General features: G+C 42.4%; 1 protein-coding gene across 5 annotated transcripts in view; it reads right to left on the bottom strand.

The window, feature by feature from the left end:
• The window catches only part of SH3KBP1 (SH3 domain containing kinase binding protein 1), a 311,830-nt gene that overhangs the window by 236,116 nt on the left and 48,484 nt on the right, over positions 1-27,230 (bottom strand). The window contains exon 1 of one of the 5 annotated variants that reach the window (XM_045203298.3): positions 4,047-4,263. The exons of the other annotated variants lie outside the window; for them this stretch is intronic. Within the exon in view, the coding sequence (XP_045059233.2) occupies positions 4,047-4,097 (51 nt within the window). The 5' untranslated portion in view covers positions 4,098-4,263. Of the gene's footprint in view, positions 1-4,046; positions 4,264-27,230 lie in introns of those variants that run through there. 5 annotated transcript variants of the gene reach the window in all.

The following is a 27,230-nucleotide window of genomic DNA, read 5'->3' as shown; positions in this document are numbered from 1 at the left end:
AAAAAAGTAGCTTGCATTTTAAAATGTAAGCACCACATAAACCTCTATGTAAAGAAGTAAGCACATTTTACATATCACCAACACTAGTGTTTTTCGAACTATGGGTCGTCACCATTTACTGGGCCATACAATCAATTTCGAAGGTCCTTACCAGCATTTTAGGTTATTGTGGTAAGAACATTTAACTGGAGATGTACCCTCTTTACAAACTTTTAAGTGCACAATAACTACAGACACAATGTTGTACAGATCTCTAGAACACATCACTCTTGCATAACGGAAACTTTATACCAGTTGAACAACAACCACCCCCATTTCCCCCAGCCTCAACCCCTGGCACGCAAGATACAGTAACATCCTAAATGTCCACTGATGGAAAATTGAATTAAAAAACTATGGCATACACATAGAATGGAATATTATTCAGCATTTTAAAAGAAAAGAATCCTGCTATATGCTGACCAGCATTTTTTTTAATGGAATAGAGAATATCAGAGTACATCACACACAGTGAAGGCAACTGCTGTTTCAGAAAACTTATTGCAGTAACAAATATATGTAGATACATGAAAATGTGGGCTAAATTGCCAGTTTCGGGGTGGGGGGGTGTTTGGTTTGGTTTGGTTTAATGTAGGACATGGTCAAATAGCCTGAGAAATGCTGAGTACACCAACGAATAATACATGGCTTTGGAAGCTGGGGAGCCCTGGGTTCTGATCCTGGCTGGTTACAACCTCCCTAAGCTCTGCGAGCCTCCATTTCACCATCTCTAAAATGGAATCGTGTTATTTACTCCCCAGAGTTGGTATCAATGAACTGGCAAACAACCTACCACAGAGCAGTTCTGAGACACTGTCTCCAGCCCTTCCACCATTGACATGGTGCCCTGGGCCAGGCTCTTTACCTGAAGGATGTTTAAAGAAAATATACAAAGAGGGGCAGTGCCAAGACTCAGCCCCATCACAAGAGCTCTTTGGGCCCCCAGAGAACAAACCGCTAATATTTGAGAGCAGCAGGGTAGGGAAAAGCTATTGCCCGGCACACAGGGTGATAAATCATCTGGGTTTGGGCTCTGACCAGAGGGAAAACCACTTTCCAAGATAAGAGGGTTTTCCCATTATTCTTGGCAGGAGGTAGGAAAAGGCAGGAGAGAAAGAAGGCCTTGGTAAAGAAATGAGCGTTTGTGTTAAGCAAAACACTTTGAAGACAGGTGGTTTTCATTTTGAGAAAATGATACTTAAAACAGTTAGAGGGTTATTCTGCATACCAGCTACGGACATGCCAGGAGAGGGAAATGGGGCCCTGGGGTCTGGAGGGCTCCCATAAGTGCCAGAGTCATGGTGAAGGAAGGTGGGGCCAGGAGGCCATAGCACAAAAAAGATGGAATGGCCTTTATCAGCTTGCAGTCACAAACTATGTAAAAGTCATCCACTATATTCATCATCCAAAGCCTCTATTTATTCAACAAATATTTGTTAAGAATCTACTATGTGCCCAGGACTGGGTAGAGAGTGGAATAAGACAGACAAGGCCCCTGCCTATACTGGGGCTGAAATTCTAGTGGGAGAGACAGCAAGTGCCAAGTAAATCAATGAGCAAGAAGGAATTTACAGACTGTGATATAAGTACTCTGCAAGAAATAGATATGGTGGTGTAACAGAAAGGGAGAAAGGAAGCTTAAAATGGAGGAAGTCCCTTTAGATAAGATGGCCCAGGAGGGGTTCTCCCAGTAACACCTGAAAGCAGAGCAAGCCAGCCAGGCAAGAGCCAAAGAAAGAGTGTTCCCGGCCCTGGCCAGGTGGCAGAGTTGGTTGGAACATTGTTCTGTACCCCAAAGGGTTGTGGGTTCAATCCCCACCCAGTCAGGGCACATACAGGAGGCAACTGATCCATGTTTCTCTCTGACATCAATGTCTCTCTCTCTTTCTCCCCTCCCCTCTCTCTTTCTCTCCCTTCTTCTCTCTCCCTTTCTCTCTAAAATGAATAAAAACATATCCTCAAATGAAGATTTAAAAAAAATGTTAAACATGATATATCCTTTTTAAAAAAGAAAGAAAGAAAAGATAGAAAGAGTGTTCCCAAAAGGAGGCACTGCAAGTAGCTGGCCCCAGGGGCAAGAGCTGGGGCAGCCAGGGCACTGGTGTAGTGAAGGCAGTGGCCAAATGGGAGGTGACCTTGATGAGGCTAGAAACATAGGCAACTCCCTGACCATACAAGGTGCAGCCAGCCATGGGAAAGAAAGCAGACTGGAATGGAGAGCTATTGAAGTCGGTACATTGTAATACATGATACTGATATTGGTTACCATAAAAGGTACTCTTAAATCATCACACACGAAACAAAGTGTGCGGATGATCTGGTGTCTCCAAAATCAGTGATAAAAATTAGCGCTGTGCTAGAGCTTATGGATACAGTTATCAAGGAGTCTTGCTAACTAGAGGCAAACAATTTTAGCCTAAACATGAGGTGAAATATGAGTACAAGGAATACAATGGGGGTAAAGGCTGGGAGAATGTGTGACTGACAAGGGAACACTACTATTATCAATTAACTCACAGCAAATTAAAGCTCACAGGAAAGCTAATGAAGAAGACAGGTGCTCGGAAGTCCCGTAAAGAAACAGACACATATAATGGTGGAAAGGCAACTGGGAAATTGGTCAACAGCAGTTGCCTATATCCACGAACAGGTTAAGTGAAACAGCCGGCTGCAAGCCCCCATGACAGTGCCCTATGCTTACTTCTCAATCAGAAATCAGAGAACTGCTGAGCAGTATTCTTCAAGGTTTACCTTTTCTTTTTCTTCTCCCTTGCCCCAGCTGAATATAGGTATCCTTAACTTGGAAACTCAACACTGAACTAGAAATGGCTCTTCTGAATTACCACTCTCCCTCTAGGACTCATAACACAGCCTCATGACTTGAGTCTGCAGTCCCCCATGATCTTCAACGCAAATGTATCATTGAGACATAAGCCTAACCCCCTCACACCTTCTCCCTGGGACCTCCTTGTTCTAGGGCATCACTTGGCTATGACTAAAAGGGCAACCTGAGGCTGTGGACTTGAGCAAGGCCAACTGGCCAACCTCAAGATCAAACCTATGGCACCAACCAAGAGAACTTGGTGGCCAGAAAGGCCACCCTGAAACAAGCCAGGGTCAGCAACATGGGTGCCACTTCACAGAGCCCAGCACACTGCTTGCACTGACGGTATACTATCCCAGGAAGGAAGGAGAGTGGGTCAGGAGGGCCAAACGAGATCGCTCGGCTAGAGATTACCAAGTGCCAGGCACTTTCACATTCATTTCTTCAAACAATCCAGCTATCCCACAAAGTACAGTGATTGTGATTTTCAGATGTGATAAATAACACTAGAGGAGATTTTTATTAGTAGCCCAAGGCTATACTGTTAGCTGAGTGTGGCCTGCAGTCTTGCCCACCAACCAGGATCTAGCAACAGGACCATGTTCTGAGCGGCCTGATCTGAGCTTCTGTCCCACCTTCCCTCTCATTCTAATGTCCTTCCCCTTTATTCCTCCCCACCGCAGGAAAGCTGCATTCCACACCTGGCTTCATCTCAGACTCACAAATCGGCCAGCTGCCTCACAAATGTTACCTGCTCCCGGCCCTTGATCAGGACACTTCACTGGTTACAGGGCCACTTGCAGAGTGGGAGGTGAGGAGGGAACTGGATCTGTGTTCGGTGTCCCCTGGAAAAAACTCATCAATAATTTGAAGGAAAGAGCCGTCACACCAGAGGACAGGGCTGTTCAAAATCTTTACAGATTCCACTACAAAAAGGACTCAGCCAAAAGCCACCTCTGTCACAGAGGAGGACCTGGGGAAAGAAATTCCCTTCCACCAAAAACAAGAAAACTGAGACCCAAGTCCAAGTGGAAAATGGTGTTGCTCACCATCTGGGAAGGACTGCGCCGGGACCAAATTTCCCACCACGCCTCCCTCCCGGCCTACAAAGTAGTCAGGCAACAGGCTACAAAAGACGCAGACATAATAACAATCCAAACAGATGTACGTATGGCCTACTTACAATCTCAGACGCATCTACAGCACTCAGGGCTTTGGCTGCGGAAAGCTCCATTCTGTGGGGTAGGAAATGGTGATTTGGGTCTGACTGTGTCTGAACTCCGGGCAGGAGTGTGGTCCGTGCTCGCTGAGAACTCCAAGTCCTTCTGATTCACTTGGCAGCTGAATTATTCTAAGCATCCTGTCCCGCACCCAGCCTGCCTTGCCCCTCCCACTACACATTCGCACTGGGTGGGTTTTTTTTTTTTTTTTAATCCTCTGCACTTAGTTCTGTCACAGCTCAAGTGAAACTCATTTTTCAAAATTAATCCACTCTCTCACACTTGAGAGTGTGAAACCTTTATGACCTAGGAGGAGAAAGAGGAAGAAGAGCCACCTAATTAGGAAGTTGTAACTAACACTGGAGAGAAGGGAGTTGGAGAACCGCAAAGTCTGCAGTAACAGCAAAATGGAGATTATTTGAGACAGCTGAAACACTCCACCCAGCCTCCAGGAGGGGACATGCACGGGAAACAAAGGGCATATGGTGTTTGCTTTCTTCAACATCCGTTCTCACCATTAAGAGCTACACCAGCAAATGCTCATTACTGACATAAGGACAGACCTCACTCCACAACAGACTTGAAAATGCAGCTGACAGTCAAATAAATTACTTTGCAAAAAACAGGCATAGCTTGACTTTTTTACTACATATAAAGCAAAATTTAATAAAGTCCAAATAACTGTCAGAATGTCTGTGTGCCTTCATGAAGCATTAATTATACTTGAAAAGGTCAATTTCTGTTCAAGTTCATATAGTAACTTGAATACTGATATATTCAGGACAGATTTTTTTCCCCATGGAAACCAAAGGGCTAACCTAATAACTAGATAAGAATGATCATATGTTATTTACTACTGGTCATATATTAAAAAATTTCTATCCTAAAGCAAATAGGTTTTTCTAATGTCACTTAAATCATTCATCTTCCACATATATTAATGTTAACACCATTCCCACTAATGCCCACACCATTAAAGCTTCTGAAGGTCAACTTCAGTGTACACTCTTGACCAAATTACAACAAATTCCTTAATTGGGGAGCTCTGAACTGACGACACTTTTCACAATGAAATAAAGCCAGAGTCAGCTTGAAAAACGCTCACCTACTACTTTATTACACCCAAGCCTGCCTACCCACCAGAACCCACTATTGGTCACCGATGCCCACCCATCCACCATAGGAACCAATCTCAGCTCCAGAGAGGCAGTCCAATTAATTCTAAGCCAATCCTTGGTTCAGGCTAGGCAACAGGAAGTAATCTCACCCAATCAGACAGAGACTGCAGGAAAGGACTCCTCCTAGATACCAGCTATGAACAAGGAATCAGAGGGCTGCCAGAGGATGCCATCCAATCACCTGACAACCACAGAGACACCAGCCCTTGGGTGAAGTTACTGCCAGAAGCATGCCGTGGAGGAGAAATGGCAAGAACAGAGGTCTCTGATGTCACCTTAAGCAGCTGAACACACTGCCCTCAGGGTCCACCCTAATTGTAGCTTCCCAATTATGTGTGATAACAAACATCCCAGTTTAAACCAGTCCCAGCCAGGTTTCTGTTCCATGCAATCCAAAGCACTCCTGATGGGAATGAGCTGAGTAGCTGGAAGTAGCTGGAAGGCCAAGAGCAAGAGTTTATAAGTTGGCAAAGATACTCCTTAAAGTAAATAATACACTCAGGAAACATTCCCCTTAATGTTAAAGAAAAAGGAGAAATTACAAAGATGAGTGGCTGCTGAGAGCTGGGCATGGAAATGGGGAGTGACTGCAAGTGGGCACAAGGTTTCTTTTGGGGTGATGGACATGTTTGAAAATCAGACTGTGGGGATGGTTACACAACTCTGTAAATATATGAAAGACCATTGAATGGGATAATTCAAATGGGTGAATTTTATGGTATGCAAATTAGATCTCAAATAAAGCTAGTTTTTAAAAAGCTACAAGGGAACAGATGATCATTCCGGAAAAGTCACCTGGTAGAAGGAACTTTTTCTCTATCCCCATCTGACGGCAACACGCCTCTGCTAAAATCCTTTCTCCAACTCTTCCTGATTACCTCTGCAGTCCAAGTTCCTTACAAAGACACATAAGGTCCCTGTTAACCCCCAGGCTCACTAACCCCACTAGCTGGCAAAGCTTACTTCCAGATACCCATCAAACCATTTCCCCCTCCAGGCCTCTGTTCATACTACACCCCCACCCTGGGTCACTGGCCATCTCGTCATTGGATCTATTCCTTCCTACCTATGGCAGGCTCTAGGTTCCCTCCTTTTGGGTTCCCTTAGTATACTGGGTATGCACCACAATGGGTTGGAATTCTGTCTCTCCCACGAGGGCCTGGAGCAGCATTCCAGACCTGAAAGAACTGGTCTTATCTTTCTCTCTTTCAGGAAGGACACCAGCTTCTTCTGCAGGCCACTCTGTCATTGAAGTTGGGAGTGGGAGAGCCAGAGGCAGTTTCCAAGTGTCCTGTCTCACCCACACCTACTTTCCTAAAGCGACTTCAGCCTTAGCAACAGACACAGGTGCCCACAACGTGTATTAAATGAAACCCTGTAAGAAATCCCTCATCCCTGACATTCTGCTTCTTTACTCAAACTCCCCCTGATGCAGAAGGTAACGGCAACAAAGCACAATGTCTCTCTCACTGTATAAGCTTCAAAAAAGGAAGCGAGAGAACATCCAACCCTTTTTTCTCCTCATTATGGAGTTTCCCTTACATTTTTAACCCTTAGACAAGGTAAGGAGCTGGGGTACAGAACATCACAAATGCAACAAGCACGGGAAACACTTGGTTTTGTAAAACGACTAGACATTTAAAAATGGGACACAACAGATTAAGGAAAGCTGAGATGATTTGTCCCCACCTGTGTATTATCTTTGTGCAAGACATCAGGGTGAAAGATTAATAGTAAGATTTAAGAAATATTTAAAATCCACTTGCTAGAGAGTCTGTTGAAAGAAAAAGAGAGACAGACAGACTGGGAAAGGACAGCCATAGAATTCCAGCTTCATTACAACAAAGGCATCAGCAAGCCCTATCTTCCTAGCTGGTCCCGGCTTTCCCAACACAACCAGAAATGAAACTCCAAAGCCAGGAGCATAAGAAAGAGCTGAAATAACACTTTTAATGTGCATGATGGTAATTTCAACCCCTACCTCTAATCATGACTCCTCTTTTCCATATTTGGGCCCCAGCTTTCCTGGATGCACTCTGGGAGCCTTCACAGACATTATCTAATGCTGAGCAGGTCCACAAACTAACCATTAAATATTCTCTTTTTCTCCGTGCTCTCTGATCTAAGCTGTCTGGACGCAATCATAAAGCACTGGCAGCAGTGCCCTTTGATGGGCGGGGCGGAGTGGGGGGGGGTGGCCAAGATTTCTCATGTAATTTGGGTCAAACAGGAGGTTCTTAGGGTATCGGAAAGTTTGCCTTTAAACATCTTGATCTGATCCCTACAGTGAAGTTTTCAAAGCTGACATTACCCTGCCCCCTGCTCCACCCCAGAAACAAAGCTGGCAAATTTATTATCAAGTCACTTTGGTAGCTTCCCCCTCACAAAAAAAAAATTACCTGTTTGGCCTCAGCCCCAGTAACTCTAATCTCATTCCTTTGGGAACCGATGTCTTTGAAACTCCCCCAGGTAATCAGGGCTGGGTCAAAATGGATCAGCTACAAGCTACATACGCTCTTGCTACGAAAAGCAGCATTACCTGGAGGCCTCTTGAAACTGCAGAATCTCGGCCTCCCCACCTCCATCTGCCCAGGTCCAGACCCTCTAATCCGAATCTGCATTTCCGCATAATTCCCTGAGGTGTTCATGGCCCTGTCCTGACCTGGCTTCAGAATCTCCCAGGTTGTGTTGTGTTTGTTTCCTTTTCACAAGTGGGAGGAGTAGTAGAGGGAGGTCACTCAGAATCCATATTCCAAACTTTTTCAGGATCTTCCCAACAAAGCACAGAGCCAAATTCCCTCCCCACCCTCCCAGAAACTATGAGTAGTCAGAGTAAATATAAAGGGAGTCAAAGAGTAGACACAGCCTGCTTTTTCAATTTAAGCAATATATTTTTCCATCTGTGCTGGCAGCACTGACACTTGCATTACTGCGCATGTTTCAAGCTACTCCTACATCATCAAAGCAGTAGGACCTGCAACATCTTTTACTATTAAAGAGCTTGACGTGCAACCCAAATATGCCAGGATAAGTAATTCTTTGAACTTATGAGAACTACTAATTGTATCTATTCCTAAAAATCAATATACTCCAAGAAACTTTTTAAAAATTTATATGCTTATTTCCCTTCTTCAAACAGCATCATAAGGCATTCACAGGAAGTTGTGGTTCCAAATGAATGTGGCTGCATATGAAAAGAAAGTCTCCAGGTAGCCTAACACCCAGCTGAGCCAAGATTCCCAGCAGGTTCTCAGAACCGGACAGATTGGGGTATTCTATCATGCTAACTACAGTTTGTTTCGCTGTTATTGTTTTAACATAGCCAAGGCCACCCAGCTAATCCTGTAGCACAGTGCAATTAGGAGTGAGAGAGCAGGACTCTGAGGCCAAACCACCCACAGGCTCAAATCCAGCTCTGCATTGGCAAACTGTGCTCCCCGGGGCAAGTTGCTTAATACCTCTGGTCCATGGCAAGCGCTATAAAAAAAGTTTGCTATTTTTCTCACCCAGAATGCGGTACCCTGAATGGTACAGATAATAGAACAATGCACACACTAGGTCCTCAATTATCACTACTGGTTAGAGAACACTGCACCCAGATTGCATTTCCTTCAATGAATGTTCTATTACTGAACGCTGGCAACCTTTTGGTGTGTCAAGGGAGGTGCTTGTGGGAAAGTACTTTGCCTTCCTCTAATGGCAAAAGAAAAAAATACCCAGAAACCAATGAATAAAATCCCCCTCTTCACCCAATGCAAAAAGTCCTCCCTCTCCAATCCTGTACTTGATACGGTTTATGTATTCTCAAACAGTATTATTATAGAAGATATGGAAAGCATTTAAGCAGGTGAAAAACACAGTCTGCAAAACAGTCAACTGGTACCAATTATGTAACAGTTATTGAAATTAAAAATGCTGATTTCCAGAATATTCTCAGTAGACAAGTACCAGACAATATGGCTTTCACAGTACTAATACTATATAGTAACATATGTAGTAGTAAGACAGCAGAGGGAATTGGGAAAATGAAACTATTTCCACTACCCATTTTTATCTGTTTTTAAGCACTTATGACAAGTGAACAAATGATTTATTTGTTCAGCATGTACTTATGAAATCCATTTCCCCAGGCAGTTTCACTAGCCAACGCTTTAACAAAAACTGAGTTACCATAAGAATGAAACAACCATGTTCATTTTTTTCATCAGAGGCTGGACTTTCTAAGAATATCTGTCCTTCCAGTTAGTTCTTACAATGCCATTATGCAAAATCGGGCTACTAGGGTTCAAATACCAAGGCTGGCTTTTAATAGAGCAGCAGTCTCCATCAAGTCAGGTTACATCTCTGAGCTCCAGTTTTCCCAGCTATGACAGAGGAATAATCATTACAATATTCCATGTTGATTCATTGTCCTTTAAACTGATACTCAACCATTATTATTAATATTCATGAAATTGGGAGTTACTAATGATCACACTCTCATTTAGCAAGTGTTGGATCCCACACTGCAATATATCATGTAACACCGAGGCACCTAACAGATATAAATGAAACCAACAGCAGCTTGGTAAGGTTCATCTCATGGAAAAAATGTTCCCTTTTTACTTCAATAAGTCACTACCTTATAATAGCAAATAAATTACATGCTATGAATAACTGAATCATTAATGACTCCAAAACTTCAGATTAATCTTCAGATTGTATATTAAATTCAATTAACCTTCTGAATATTTAACACAATCCTTCTCTATATTTAAGACCGTTCTAGCCACTCTGGGAAAAATGGGTAGACGTGAATAACTAACTACCAATCCCTGCCATCAGGACAGACACAGTGACGGGGCACAGGGCTGAGAGAAGCCTGACTGGCCACACAGTCTGGGAATGGCAAATGCACACCACAGGCCAAGGATGGCTCTACGGTATGTTCGTTAGCAGGAAGAGTCACCTGTAATTGTGTTTATGCTTTAATATTCACTTGTACTTTCCAACTGAAAGGAAGAAAAGGATATAGTGTTTAGTAAAGTGGATGAAATTCATTTGGCTTTCATCACAATGAATGGAGACAGGCCTAAGTTTGTCTATAATGAGACTAAAATGGGATGGCTCTTCCCATGATGATTCTATAGCTTCGGTTACCCTGTGTGGCTCTCTGAGCTGCGTCCCAGGCAGAACCGCCATCAGGGTGACCAGTTGATGGCCAGTTAGCTAGCTAGTGAAACACTTCCCCCTGCCTGAGAACCATCGCTAGGCAATTGTGCCATGATGTTACTTACAAGGGCTGTTTACAAATCAGCTACACCCCTGCATTACAACAGGCCTGAAATTAGGTTGCATATTCAGCTGGAGGGCAGGAGAATGTGTTCAGCTTAAAGTTGGCAGCACTCTCGACTTGACTGTCACCTTAAAACGCTGTTAATGGAACCCATTCAAATTCAAGTTTTAAAATAAAAGGCTGAGTTAAATTGAATAAAAAACATCAGAGGCTAAAAAAGAAGTAAGGTATACGGATTTTTAACCACCACTGACAGGAGAAGCTCGCACTATAATTGCACGGATTATATGTACCAAAGACATCATCTGTAATGTTACGGTTTGAACCAAATAACAGAGTGTTCCCTGAAAAAAATATCAATAAGCGCAAAGAAGCAATTTTTCAACATTTGAGACCACATAACCCCGGCATGCTCTATATTCAACTGTATTTCAAAGTTCCTATCATGCGCCACCAGAGCCTAATGTCGTAATTACTCATTTAACACAGTAATAGCTGAAACTACTTTCATATGGCAGATGTACTTTTTTAGTCAGATTGGCAATTATTCCCGTTTCAAGATTTGGAGATAGCAAGGGCTGGGTGGAGGCAGGCAAAGGGGTGGGGGGCAGGGGGGTGGGACATCTGTCATAGTGCCAACAATAAAAATAAAGAAAAAAGATTTGGCAATCAAAAAAGTTGTGCGCACATTCATGAATTTGCAGCTGAGAAAAACAGTAGAAGACTCAGTTGTGAGTATAAGCCAAGCTGTTAAAGAGCAGTTACGAAAAAACAGCAATAAAACAGATCCCTTCTGTTTGCGCACATGAAGGCTTCAATAATAGAGTGGTTAGTAGTTATAACTTGATAGTAATTATGATTTTAAATAGTTGTGATGTAGCTTTTGCCCATAATCTATCAACCTAAGCAAACCCCACGTGACCGAAGATGTCAGCGGGTAACATCACACTGCAGACAATGAGAAACCGCCTAAACATGCACAGCCTTGCTAAAAATTCATTCCCATTTTAACACTTAAACCAATGGCAATTACAGTTTCCTATAATCATGACTGAAGTGTACCTCTATAATAGTAAATACTCTAAACACAATTTAAATTTACTTTTCCTTCCATGTTGTGCAAAACCAGTCCCTTTTTGGTTTTAACCTGGCACCCACTGTACTGATACTATCTCACATCTCAAGTGAAGTCTTGTTTTCTGGCCAGGAAAATTACATCCCTCAGAGGTTCATGGTCACCACTAAGTTCAGAAAAACAAGGTTCAGTGTAAGAGGAGACAGCAGCCAGGGTGTCCTCACGCCACCTGGGAACCTCGCAAGGCCACAGAGCGCCCGTCTGCCTTCACTGCCATGGGTCACCCGGCTCCTCCCTCTGGACCTCCATCTGGGACCACCTGCCTGAAGAAAGCCGGGGCAGGATGTGGTTTGGCCTGGACAACCTCGCAGCTTACGCACGCAGGCAAGTCCACTTTGTTTTTCACACAGACTCCCAGACACAGGATATCGTCTCTTTGTTGGTTTTCTTGAGAAAAAACCTGGTGGTCCCAAAGGAAGTATGACAACAAATGAAACACTCCTTCTTCCATGACAAGCAAAACAGGCAGCAAAGGGCAAAAATGGGCTGACTTCAGGCACCTCGTTCCACAAATCACTAAATATACAGAGTTGGACAAAAGTAGGTTTCCAGTTGTGAGTGCACAAAACACGCAGTTTATTCTTGTATTATTATTTATTAATGAGCGTATTATTTTCCATATAAACAACTGGAAACCTACTCTTGCCCTACTCTGTATATGTGTGTGTACATACACACACACGGCTTCTGAGCGAATGTGTGTTGTGACCACACATTAAAGAGGCATTCACCTTTTTACCTTCACTCTTCCTGAACTTCCCTCCACACTTTCTGGCCTAATCTTCCTCAGTGGCAGAAGGATGATGAAATGTACCCTTGATTCCAAGGGGCGGGGATGTGGGGAAATATGTTAGTTCAAATCCCTTTGTAAATCAAGAAACTAAAGTGAAACAAAATGTTTCCGCAGCGTTGGAGGTGTGCTGCACACATGTCACATCCTTCAGGACAGACCGTGTGCCTTCAGGATGTGCCTCAGCTTGCTTTCTAGCTGAGGTCACATGCCTTCCGGGTAGCACCCCCACCAGCCACTGACCTGGGCGGCAGGCAAAGGGGGGATGCTAGCGCCTGGCCATCTGTCCATTTCTGTCTCTTCTGTCTTGCAGGCTGGCTGGCACCAGGGCACCACAGCTTGAGGCTCTCCCTGCCCCACTCCCACTCATTCATCTCCATGGGCGTCATCCCCTCCACAAATAAACATCCCACACTCCTACTTCCAACTCCGCACCCCCCACCCACAGCACCCAACTGACAAACACCATCTCCGTATTTTTCCAGTCCCTAAGATTGGCTTAATACTTATATTAATAGCTGACATTTGTTCACTGAATAAGTGTATCAAACACTACTCCCTATACACATGATCTCATGCATACTCCCAAATACAGTAGCAAAGAAATATACTACTGTGGTTGGTATTCCCGTTTTTCAGAAGAGGAAATAAATGGATACCCAGAGGGCTTACATAACTTATCCAAGGTCTCGATGCTCATACACCTAAACTGGAGCTTTTAGAATCACTGGGCACTACTGCTTCCAATCCAAGCTTGACTGAGCCCAAGAAGGCAGGAATAAATGAGTGAATGAATGAATGAATGAAACAAATTCAGAGAGCTTAATTAACTTGCCCAAGCTGGCAGGGCTCAGCTGGGACTCCAAACCATGGCTCTGAGTCACCAGTTTGTGATAAAACCAAGATGCTGTATCATTACATACTCAGATATCTACAGATGTGATAAAATTCAAACCAAATTACATAGCAAGAGATCAATTACCCCAACTCATTTGGTACTTTTATTAACCTTATATTCACTTGGAAGACAAGAGGAATTTTTTGAAAACAGCAACTTACAAAAAGTACTGTACACCTGGGGGACTACTTCAGTCACAAGAAGCTGAAGAATAAAAGCACCTCAATCCCTGAGCAAAAGTAAACAAATCAGATCAAAATAATTTAATTTTAAATAAATTTTTTAAAAAATCTTAGAAATATACCCTGGCCAGGTGACTCAGTTGGCTGGAACATCATCCCATACACCAAAAGGTTGCAGGTTTGATCCCCAGTTGGGGCACATACGGGAGCAACCAATTGATGCTTCCCTTTCACATCGATGTTTCTCTCCCCACCTTCCTCTCTCTGTAAAATCAATAAACATATCCTCAGGTGAGGATTTTTTTTTAATTTTTAAATCTTAGAAATAAAGATACAAAAATGCACTATTATCAACATTTTAGCATTTCTCCCCTATACTCAAGGTTTGGTAGTTTGTATATCATGCTGCAAATACAATTATGCACTCCGTTTTTTTCTCTGACAGCATACATATTCTCTATATTGCTGCATACATTATTATAGCCCCAAATTTTAAGGTTATATAGTATCTTGTCAGTAGGCAATGAAGTCTCAACTGGTAAAAAGAAAAACAAGGAATACATACAGCAACTAACATGCAAGCCTTGCCCTGCAGTGTGGGTCAGTGGGTTGGGCACCGTCCAGCAAAGCCAAAGGTTGCTGGTTCAATTCCCGTACATGCCTTGGGTGTAGGACTGGTTCCCAGATGGAGCACATATAAGAGGCAAGTGATCTATATTTTTATCCCTTTATTTCTTTCTCTCTCCCTTCCCCTCTCTCTAAAAATAATTAAAATTTAAAAAAATAAAATAAACATGCAAGCCTGCAACCACTGTTCAGCACACCATTTTCAATTGGACTGCGAGCTCCACCACTGAACCTGGCCTAGGTGTATTTCCTAGAGGATAGGAATATTAGTTCCTTTGGAAACCCTCAGGCCATATTGCTTTTGGAAATCAAAACCTAAGACCTTGGGCTATTTAAGTGGCCACTGCCACGACCATCCAAAGAGTAAGCGCTAACTTCCCAATGGTGTCAATAAGCCCAAGTGCAGAGAAACAAGCAACAAAGCGAGTCACTCACTGAACAAATATGGATAAGCACTGCCGTGCACCAGGCACCAGGCACACAATGCTGCACAGATGCCTCCAAAGCTCAGTCCAATAAGAAAGAGAGCCATTTGACAAACAGCAACAGATTGAAAATTCCAAGAATGACAAGTGCTACTGAGGAGAGAAATAGGGCACTACAAAGGCTTGTAAAAATGGATATTTGTGAGTCAGGAGGGCTGGGAAGGTTTCCCTGGGAAAGCATGAGCTGAGCTCTAGGGCTGAGAAGGCATTATGGGGTGCAGGGATGTAAGGTGGGTAATGAGGCTGGGAATGAAGGTGGGGGTGGCAGCACACAGGACCTTGCAGACTGACCACATTCAAGAAGAGTTCAGTCTCTCTCCTAAAAATAAGGGGAGGCCAAGGAAGGATTTTAGGGGTATGTGGGGTACATGGGGAAGAAGGTATGATCAAATTTGCATTTGAAGACCACTGTGTAACTGATGCCCCAATGTGAAGCAGAAGCCGCTGAGGCATCAGGGCAGGAGTGTGCCCAGGAGACCAGGCCCAGGGCTGCTTCCTACATCCAGGTCCTTCTCATCAACATGGTCTCTGAGGCCCCCATCTCTTCTTGCCCATGCTCCACTTCTCTTCTCCTCCACTCTTCTTCTCTCCTCCTGTTCTACTTCTTTCACTAGCTCCACCAGTCTCCAGGCCAACCTCAGACAGGCCAAATACTAATTGTACTCCTTGTACTTGCTCGGAGCAGTGGGCGGAACTTGCCTAAATCCCAGCCATGATGGTCACAACACGATAACAGAATATGACCACGAGGAGAGATGACTGGAACACCCAGGATGGGCTGGAGAACTATGGTATGTGGAAAAGTAGATGGGAAAGCATCTTTTAAAATTTAATGGAAAACAAAAACAAGAGTTAAAAATCCTAAAACAAACCAATGCTGTTATTCACGATCACAGATACAAATGGGTCTGGGATACAGCCTGCACGCTGGGATTTTTTTTTAAGCTCTCCAAGTGATACTCATGTGCAACCAAGGTTGAAACCCAGTGACATTCTTTTTTTACCTTTTTATTTTGAAACAATTACACACTCACAGGAACTTACAAATATAGGTCATAGAGTCCCATGAATCCTTTACCCAGCTTTCTCCAGTGAGAATCTCTCCCATGACTACAGTACAATATCAAAACATTGATACACTACTGTTAACTACACTACAGATCTTAATTCAATTATCAGTTTTTCCATGCAGTGATGTGTGTGTGTGACTGCATGTAATTTTGGGCCAAGGTATAAATTTCTATAACCACCATCACAATCAAGACACAGAGCTGTTCCATGTCCACAAAAGAACTCCCTTGAGCTACCATTTTATAGTCCTACCAGTCCTCCCCAGACTCTGTCACTGTCGCCTGGCAACTAGTCATCTATTCTCCAACTCTACAGCATTGCCATTTTGAGAATTTAATATAAACAGAATCACACAGTATATGACATCTGAGTTTGATTATATTCACAGAGCACAATACCCTTGGAATCTGTTCAGGTTGCTCCCTATATTCTTTCCTTGTTATTGCTGAGTAGTCTTCCATTGTATGGATGGACCAGGGTGTGTTTAACCATTCACTCACTGAAGGACATTTACATTGTTTCCTATTTGGAGCTATTATAAATAAAGTTGCTATGAGCATTCCTCTATACAATTTTGTATGGACATATATTTTTATTTCTCTGGAATGAATGTCCAAGAGTACAAATGCTAGGTCACTTGGCAAGTACATAATTAGCTTTATAAGAAACTATCAAACTATTTGCAGAGTGATGAATCATTTCAGATTCCCATCAGCAACGTATGAAAGAACCAGTTTCTCTACATCTTCACCAGCATTTGATGTTCTCACTATTGTTTTTTATTTTAGCCATTCTAGGGCCCATTCTAATAGACACACAGTACTACCTCACCATGGTTTTAATTTGCATTTCTCTAATGGCTAATGATGTGGAAGAACTTTTCATATGCTTATTTCCCACCTATATATCCTCTTTGGTAAAACTTCTGTTCATGTGTTTTACTTATTTTTAATTTGGATTTTTTGGCTTCTTACTGTTTATCGTATCTTGAGAGTTCTTTATATATTCTAAATACGAGAATTTATATATTCTGTAACCTGTCTTTTCATCCTCTTCACAGGGTTTATCACAGGGCACAAGTTTTTAATTCTGAAGAAGTCTAAGTAATCAACTTTTCCTCTTTAACGTTCTTTTGGTATGATGTCTAAAAACTCTCTACCTAGGCCTAGGTCCTGAATGACTTTCTCCTGTGTTTAATTCTGAAGCTTTTATAATTTTACATTTTACATTTAAATCCTTGATCCATTTTCAGATAATTTGTATACGGTCTAACGTTCAGGTTGAGGTTCATTTTTTGCCTCCAGATATTCAATTGATCCAGCACCATTTGTTGAAAAGGTTCTCTCCCTCCATTTAGTTGTTTGTATCCTTTTCTTAAAAATCAGTTGAGCATATTCAATTATTAGTTACAGTGCTATTGTGTAAATTCTTGAGATGTCCTCTGTAGAGAATCATGTCATTTACAAACAGGGCCAGTTTTATTCTTCCTTTCCAATTTGTATGCTTTATTTTCTCAACATTGTGCTGACAAGGACTTCCAGCAGTATGTTCAATACAACTGGTGAGAGCAGACAGCCTTGCCTTGTTCTGATTCTCAGGGAAAAGCATGTGGTCCTTCACCATTTTGTTATGTTAAAGGTAGGGTTTTTGTAGACACTCTTCATCAGACTGGGGAAATTCCCTTTTATACCTACTTTGCTGAGAGTTTTTATCATAAATGGGTGTTGAATTTTATCACATGATTTTTCTGCTTCAATTGGTATGATTCTGTGACTACTTTTTTTTCCCATAGCTTGTTGATGCAGTGGATTACATTAACTGATTTTCAAGCATTTGAAGCAGTCTTCCATCCCAAGAATAAACCCCACTTATCATGGTACATAATTCTTTTTATATGTTGCTGGATTTGTTTTGCCATTATTTTATTGGGAATTTTTGTGTCTATGCTCTTGAGGGATATTGGTCTGTAACTTTGCTATGTTTTGTTTTTTTATACTGTCTGTCTGATTTTGGTGTCAAGGTAATACTAGCCTCATAAAATGCTTTAGGAGGCATTCCCTCCTCCTTCTATTTTCTGCAAGAGATTATGTAGAATTGGTGCTAATTTTTTTAATGTTTGGTGGAAATCTCCAGTGAAACCCTCTAGGCTTGGATATTTTTTTGAAAGCTTTTAAATTATGAATTCAATTTCTTTAATAGTTAGAGGGCAACTGAGATTATTTCATCTTAGATGAGTTTTAGTAGTTTGTAGTTTTCAAGGAATTGGTCTATTTCATCCAAATTGTTAAAAGTATGCACATAGAATTATTTGCAGCACTGTCTTATTATCCTTTTAACAGCCACAGGGTCTGTACTGATAGCCCCTGATTTAATCCTAATATTACAATTAGTGTCTTCTTTTTTTATTTTTGTCAGTCTTCCTACGGGTTTATCCATTTATCCTGTTTGGGTTTTGTTCAGCTTCTTGATTTTGAAGGTTCATCCTTTCTGCCCAATTTAGGGAGTTTTCAGCCATTACTTGTTTGAATACTTTTTATTTCTATACTCTACTCTTCTCCTTCTGGGACTCCAGTGCCACAAATGTTAGATCTTATGTTGTTATACTGCAGGTCCCTGAGGCTCTGCTAATTTTCCCCCCAGACTATCTTCTATCTGCTGTTCAGATTGGATAAATTGTATTCATCTGCCTTCAACTTCACTGATTCTTTCCTCTGTCATCTCTAATCCATTAAGCTCGTCCAGTGAACTTGTTAATATGCTGTTTTCTTTTCCAGTCCCATAATTTCTATTTTTAAGTATCTTCTATTTATTTGCTATGATTTTCTAATTTTTAATTTGTTTCCAGAATGTTTTTAATTGTTTGTTAGAAAATTTTTATGATGGCGGCTTTAAAATCTGTGTCAGATCATTCCAAGATCTCAGTTTTCCTGATGTTGATATCTATTGACTGTCTTTTTTTTTTAGCATAGAGTTTTTTTTAATTAATTTATTTATATTTATTCAGTTACAATTGTCTGCATTTTCTCCCCTTCCCCTGACTGTCTTTTAAGTTGTGATTTTCCTGGTTCTTGGTATGACAAGCGATTTTTCTATTGTGTCCTAGGCATTTGGGCTATTATGTTATAATGTTTAAATAATTTAATATATGGACAATAACAAAGGGGGGTGGAAATGGGAGGGAGGTAGGGAGGGCTGGGGGGAAAAGGCAGAAAAGTGTACTTGAACAACAATAAAAAAATGTAAAAAATAAAATTTTTTAAATGGGCAAAGAAAAATAAATAAATAAATAATTTGAATTTTAGCAAGCAGTCACCCCATTTAGATTAAGCATACAGGTCCTGAGCTCTCCTGGTGGGCTGTGATCCCACGACAGTTTGGTTTCCAGAGCCCCTGCAGTGCTATGCTGGTGTTTTTCATTTGTGTGCCCTAGAGGTTAAGCTGGGAACCTGGATGGTATTCCACCCTAGAGTCTCTATTCTCAAACTTCTTGGCATGTTGATTCCAGTCAGATTCATGTATGGGTCAGTCAGGAATTTGCCCAGCACTGCCTGGGTACCTTTAATGACTCTCGTTCTCTAGCTCCCCTGTCTCTAAGATCCTCCCCACTCTCTAGCGGAAATGGTGACAGGGACCACTTACTACTCCCTGAGCCAGGGGCAGGCAGGTAGAAGTCCAGACTCCCCATCTGGTCACCACTGACAACATGCCAGTAGGCAAGGCAAGAGCTACCATGAGTCATCTGATGCCATCAAGTACAGTACAAAATTCCAGATTCCCCACTCAGTCTCCAGTAGAGGAGAAGAGCATTGCCCCAGACCATTTGCTATCTTTATTTGAAGCCATGTGCTTAATGGCTTAAAACAACATCCACTTACTATCTCACATTTCTGTAGGTCAGAAGTCCAGGTGGGCTCAACTGGGTTCTCTGCTCAGGGTCTTACAGGGTCAATCAGGTTAGATTCTCATCCAGAGGCTTGGGAGGATAATTCACTTCCAAGCTCACTCAGGTTGTTGGCAGAATTCAGTTCTTTGCAGCAGTAGGTCTGTTTCCTTATTGGCTGTCAGTCATGTTCTGCCCTCTGCTCCAATAAAGTTGCCATATTCCTTCTCATGTAACACCTCCATCTTCAAAGCATCAAGTCCTCCTCAAGCTTTGAATCTCTCTGACTTCCACTTCAGACACTAGCCAAAGAAAGTTCTCTGTTTTTAAGGGCTCATGTAATAAGACTAGGCCCACCTGGGTACCCCCTTTTTTACAAGTCAACTGTGCCATATAATGATACAATTACTAGAATAAAAGCTCATCACAGTCACAGGTTCTGGGAATTTGGGAGTGGAATCTTGGGGTCCATCCCTAGAAATTCTTCCCACCTCTCTATCACTAGGGAGATGGCAGGATGGAGTTTGTTATTTACTCCAGAGGTTCTGAAATTAGAATATTAATTCTAATGGACTCAAATTGAGCATTCTTTAGATATTGTAATATTATTCATGTATTTGTAGTAAACATTTCTTACAATTTCCAGCATGATTACACATACACTTTAGAACTACCATTATAGTATTTTCAACTGTAGAACTACAGGTCACAGGCTACCAATCCATGTGCTTGAGAAAAGATATTACATTAAAAAGGATTAGGCTGCCTATTGGTACCACTGCACAAAAAGAGTGCCCAAGCTTTCTCAAGCAGTAGCATCACCTGAACTTTTACAAATATTCTAAGGCCCCTATCCCAACTCCAAAATTCTGACTGTGCAGTGTGCTTGGCACAGAGCCAGGCTGGAGACCCGCTGCCCTGGATTTTCCTGTGGGACCCCACACTTCACAAGTTTAAATATCCAGTAATGATCACAGCAACATCCTGGATGGTCTAGATTTGGATCCGCTAGAAAGCTGGGGGTTGAAACACATGATTTCAACGTTCCTTTCTAGGTTCAGACTCGATAATCCTGTCGTTCAGAAAGTAAGACTCCATTATGCATAATCACCAAGATCAGCTGTGTCAGGGGACTGTTCTCCCTGAGTCACAAGACACCCCCATCACACGTGCTTCCTGCATAGCAACAGTGATAAGCCTGAGGAATCTGCCCAATGCTGTGGGTTCCTACTGATAACATACTTGTCCGTAATTACTCCGGACCTTCCTTGATGTTAACAGTTCTCACAAGGGCTTCTAACAGGTTCCAGTTACTAGTTTAAGAATTTTGTTTTCTTAAAAAAACCCTATATATTTAAAGTTAAAGAGTAATTTGAGCTGGAATTGGTTGCTTTCATGGGCCCGCCCTGTGGATGGGGAACAACTGGATACTCAAACATCTGGATTATCTACCACTGATAGAAAAGACAGTCTCCTTCTCAAAAGCATATCCTGAACACTGTAAAATAATGTTTCCTTGCAAATTAGTAAAATGAAATATTTCCCTAACTTGCCTTGTTTTCAGAGCTTATAGGAAAAACAGCAGAAGCCCATAAATCCAAGCAATGGCTATTCTTTTGAGTTGAAATAGCTGATTTCTGAATAGAATCCTTCAAAATTCAGAAAATAAGTTAACAACCATGATTCTTAATACAGAAGTACAACATGTAAATCCCTGCTTTGTGCCACTTGTTGAAGGTAATTAGTCATTCCTTCTTAAATCACAAATAGCAAAGTAACTGTGAGCCTTATCTGAGTGGCCCAGGTATACAAAATCTCGATGGGCCACAGAGGGAAGGCACAGACAGCAGGCAATAATAGTGAGGGGTTAATCCCTTCAGGACAATACGATCGCCTCAATAATGCTGTCAGCTGGAGATCAGGTTCTACATCAGTCTGCCAGGTTCCAATGTTCTCTCTGCTCCTCACCAGCTTGTGTGAACATGGGCGAGTCTTTTTACCTTAAGGTACCTTATTTACCTTGTCTGGAAAATGGGCACGATAAAAACAGTACCTATGCCATTGGGTGATATAAGCATTTAACAAGATAAAGCACATAAAGGACTTAGGCTCCTTCCTGCCTGGCATACAGTAAGTGCTCAATAAATTTTAGTCACTGAACAGAGACATGGGCCGATTATACACATAAGCCCAGGCAGCCAATAAGCCTGGAATACAATATAGCCATTATTATTCCATAAAGTAACACAGCAATCAGGGCCAAAAGATAAGTGTGGGTTCATGTAGCATATTCTAACAGAGCTGGTAATAAATCCAACGGAAACCTTCTCAAGTGGCATTTTAATCAGGAACATCTTTGTAGAACATCGTCTAATGTGTGCTCTCCAGAGTACGAAATGACCAAAGGCCAGATCGTAGGAGCTAAAATGGTCATCCTGTGGAGGAAGCTCCACTTGTGACAATCCAACAACCCATTGACTGTCTCACTTGTGCCTCCAGCCTTGTCGAGTAGAGCAGAGCCCACACACCCCGGCACATTGCCACCAGGTGCTGTGAGCACAGGGGCTCTGCACATTCTATTACATGACATGCCTGAAAAAATTCCTGCCGCCTTTTCAAGAGAGATGAGTACTTTGAAAACAACCTTCTATATAGCTCACAAAATGAATGGCCCTTGGGTTGAAAGTTTTGTTTGTCCTTGAAATTTGATCAGAGAGATCCACTTCAGGGTCTCTGAGTATAGACTAGCAACTTGGACATCTGTACTTTATGCCACTTGTTGAAGTAAATTTGTGATTCTTTCTTAAACCATAAACAGCAAAATAACTCTGAGCTTTAGGTCAGAGTGGTGCATGTATACAAAACCCTGATCTTTCCCCTCACTGATTATAAAACAACCACCATACTCACCAACCACTTTACACAAGTACAAAAAAGGCTCTAGATACACCAAGGACAGATCTCATGCACCTAACCAATGGAAGCCGAGGCAGCAGGAAACCAAGCTGAAAATTGCTCCACGTGGCATAAGATGTGCAAACTCCAAGTGAGCCCACCTAGGCCTTCAACGGCGGGGCCTGTGTAAAATGTACTGTTACCTAAGACACAGAGCAGCAAGCAGGGAGCACAGCTCACTTCCTCACAGTCACATCAACTGAAAGATCAACAAGCACATTATTTTAACCCTACCGCAGCTTCCTGCTTTTCTACATGTCTATTTGTGAGTGACAAGATGTCAAGGGCCTGGGTCCCGCTGCACTTCACCAGAGGCCCCTCCTAAAGCAGCCACACACACACACACACACACACACATCAGCCTAAGCTACAGTTTCAAGACTTTTTCTTTTTTAAATTCCTTTGGCTGGCCATTTACAAGTGTGTATCTATAGATACGTGCCAAAAGAACCCAGAAAAAGGCTCCTAGTCAATCATTTGAGGCACTAAAGTACACTGTTGCCTGGATGTGAGGGATAAGATTCTGAAAGGAAGACACTGTGATTCAATCCAACATGGGGCAAATGAACCCCTTAGAAGGAGCCCACATCTGTCTATAACAGGTGGCTGTCTTTCTGTTTTAGATGGCAGTTGCAGGCCCCAGAAGGGCAGCCATGTTTTGTTCTTGTTGTTTTTTAAGTAAATGACTAAGGATTTCATCCCAGTAATACTTCCTCGTATTCGATACCATATTATGTCCATTATGGTCTGTTCAGAAAAAATATCCAAAGCTGGGAAATTAGACAAAAAATGATGCTCATGTGACCTTTCAATGTCATTCTGATACATTTTCTAATAAGCTCCCCTCAGGGGTCATCTGATTCTCTCTGGAAATGTAACTTCCTATTACTAACCCTTTACTAGGACCTTTTACAACCCTCTGTAAGTTAGAGAAGAACATGCAGGAAGATAATAAGGCATGCGGCTTTCTTTTCTATTTTTTCTGGAAGAAATTATAACCCCAGAGGTTAAGATTTTGTTGTTGTATAAGACGTGACCCATTTGGAATCTAATTTAGCAATCTTCTTTGCACACTTCTTTTTCCACTGCCACCTTAATCAGTTTCTCATATCCTTACTGAATCAGTTTTGCTATTTGGCTAGTTCTCTCATTAATTGAGTTCAGTAAAATTTTGACACATGCTCACCCTCTATTTGGATGACTTTAACAATTTAAGAATGAGTCTTTGATAGTTCCTGGGTCCACAATCAGTTGGTGCCAGGAGACTGAGCTCTTTGCTGCAGGAGCCGCCCCCTATCCCCCCCCAGCTATAGGCACACACATAGGGCAGCCACGTGAAGACAACCAGATTCAGACCGGTTAGCTCAGTCAGCTGGTATGGTGCAAACAAGGCTTCAGCACAGGTGTGACACCTCCTCCCATCTACAGAGGCCACAGCTTTACACAAAGAAAAATATACATTGAAAGTGAGTGATGCCAGCAATTCCACTCCTACGTGTATGTATACAAGAGAAATAGCGCCTATGTTCATAGGAAGACATATACAAGAATGTTCAAGGCCTACATTCATAAAACATGCAAACTGGAAACAACCCAAGTCACCATCAACACAAGGATGAATAAACAAATTATGGCATATTCATAAAATAGATCTATGCAGCAAGAACAAAGTGCTGATATACACACATTTTGCTGTGTAAAAGAAGCCATATATAGAAGAGAAGACCTTTTATTATCCATTTATATGAAATTCAAGTACAGGCAAAACTAATCTATGATGATGGATTACAAATGGGAAGGGGAATGACTACGAAAAGGCACAATGGAACTTTCTGGAGGAACAAAAATAGCATTGATCTGGACAATGGTTACAGAGATGCACACTTATGGTAAAAAAAAAATCAAGCCATACAATTATGACTTTAGCATTTTACTCTAAGGAAATTATCCCTGAAAATCAATAAATTTTTTAAAAAGAAAAGAAAAGGAAAGGAAGAAAGAAAGAAAGGTCTTATAAAAGAAGTGGGTGGGAGAGAGGAAGGGAGAAGAAAGGGAAGTAGACTTGAAAATATTCTTCTTCCATGTGCACAGTAAATAAATTAAATAAGAACTTAACTAAATAAAAGAAAAAGAGGGACAAGCCTGAAAGACCAAGAGGCCAGCTGGGTACATTTATGTGTGCCAACAAATCTCTGCCTGAGAGCTGGGGAAGCCCAGGCACCTTCTTAACCATGGGGAGGTTGAAATGGCTAGCATTTTTCTTTTGAGAAACTGAGACAATGCAGAGTTGAGAGTGGACATGGAACCCCAACACTTTGGGGGCCCATGCTCAATTGGAACACTAAGGATCTGATAAATGAATCAAGAAAATTAAGGTAAGCTCTCTGACAGCGGTAACGCTGGCATAAAGGCACAAATAAACGACGGATTCTACAAGATTACCCAACTCAGTCTGGGGACAAACTATTCTTAGCTAAATAAGGCATGTGTAAACCACTCTCAAAACTGTGAACTTATGCCAATGTGATCATTACTTAAAGATGTATTTTCAGCTTCTAGAATTCTCTATGGCAGTTTTCATTATTGTTAAATTCCACTGCATCCGTCCTACTAGATTTTCAATAATAGGCCTAAAACATTCCCAGTGGGTGAAGATTTGAAGAGAGACTCAGACATCTGAAAGAACATAAGTTTCTTTTTCTGCCAAATGTGACAGCCATTAGTGGTGCAGTCCCAGCCATTCCTGCCACGTCCTTTCTGGCCCAGGAGGATGAGCTGCTCCAAAGAGCACGACTTCCCCTCACTGGAGGTTCTCTAGCCGAGGTGAGATGACAAGTGATTAGGCAAGAACAGGGGCACTCAGGCCAGGGGAGAGGGGACAGGGCACAGTCGGAAAGTGGCTGGCCACACGCTGCCTCCTCTAATCCTCAGAGTGGCCTGATGGGGTAGTCATGCTCGAAAAAGGAAACAGATGGCATGCTCAAATTAGGTAACCTGAGGCGGGATTAATACAGAGGCCTTTGCAAAGTGGGTGACGTACAGAGAAACTCCGAGGCAGGGCTGGAAACAAGGGCTGCCCAGGCCTGCAGGGATGAGAGGAATGGAACGAGGAGGAAGGGGACTTGATGGAAGCAGCTACCATCTGGCAGAGGGACACAGCCAGACTGAGGGAACTCCAGGGCAGGGATCCAGCAGGATAACTCCTGACTAGGCTAGACTCCCTCCCTCCCTGCCATTTTCCACCAGCCTCCCTCTGAGCCAAAGTCCACGGAAGCCATGGGGCAGGAGCCCGCTGAGGTGGCCCAAGGCCCAGCAGGTGCAGAAGGGTGGAGAGAGGCCCTCATCTGACAGCAAGAAGCCCCTCTGTTCCCTAGCGCTCCATAAGCAAGCCTGCCCGGCTCTTCCTGTGCTGCCCTGCCCTGGTGCCCACAGCCCCACACAAATACAACGGATGTACCCACCTTAAGCCCTGAGCAAAGTCTAGCTCAGAAGTTGAGTCTACAGATTTGTGGTTGGGCCTACCTTTAACACTGGAGCCAACACTGTAGTCCCTTCTTCCCAGGGTTCTCCTCTCTCTTTCCCACAGTCCTATGTCATTCCTTCCTCCTTCGTCTTTACCCCAAGTTTTTCCTTTTCATCTAGAAAAACCCTCTTTCCACACCAGAATTTGGTTCGCTTTCAAGGACAGTCCTTGTCCCAAAATTGGAGTTTTTGTTTGAAAGGGCAAAAGAGTTCCCTCTTGTTTACACGTGAACAAAGTCAATCCATGGTGTCCCAGACACAGTGCTTTCCTACTCTTAAAATGGGAGAGAGTATCACTGAAACTACAGCAGGAACCATGGGGATAGCTGCACACAGACCTTCCCACGGACAACAGTGTGCTCTTCTCTAGTGTTGTGTGGAAGTTTACGGTACACAGACTTATTACACCTTCTTGGTATTTCCCCCAGGGAACAACCTCCAGGAGATCCATTTTTACCCAATTTCAACTATTATTTACAACTGCACACTATGTCATTTCTTCTTTTGGGCTTTTTTTTCTTAAGATTTATTTATTTATTTTTAGACAGAGGGGAAGGGAGGGAGAAAGAGAGAGAGAGAAACATCCAGTTGTGGTTGCCTCTCACGCGCCCCTACTGGGGACCTGGCCCGCAACCCAGGCACGTGCCCTGACTGGGAATTGAACTAGCGACCCTCTGGTTCGCAGTCCGGTGCTCAATGCACTGAGCCACACCAGCCAGGGCTTCTTTTGGACTTTTTAAAATTTAAGTTTAGTTGATATACAACTTTATATTGGTTATGTCAGTTCCAGGTGCACAATATAGTGATTTCACGTTTTTAGACCTTACCATGTGATCACTACATGTTCTAGTAATCATCTGTCGCCGAGCAAACTTACCACTGTATTATGGACTATGTTCCCCTCCCCTTTTCACCCACCCCCCTACCCTGTCCCCTCTGGTAACCACCCCGTTGGTCTCTGTTTCTATGAGTCTGTTTTTGTTTTATTTGTTCATTGTTTGGGGGGTTTGTTTGGAGTCCTTAACGTGAATGAGCTACATGTTTATAATTAATCCTAGATGACTTTGGTAAAGAACAAATTTTCAAAACCTTACTGAAAAAATAGATTTTATTCAATGTTGCACGGCCATAACGAGGAAAAGAAAACTA

This window comes from Desmodus rotundus, chromosome X, assembly GCF_022682495.2.
Source record: "Desmodus rotundus isolate HL8 chromosome X, HLdesRot8A.1, whole genome shotgun sequence".
Classification (NCBI taxonomy): Eukaryota; Metazoa; Chordata; class Mammalia; order Chiroptera; family Phyllostomidae; genus Desmodus; species Desmodus rotundus.
The sequence above is the reverse complement of the archived record's forward strand: the minus strand, read 5'-3'. Positions and strand labels throughout refer to the sequence as shown.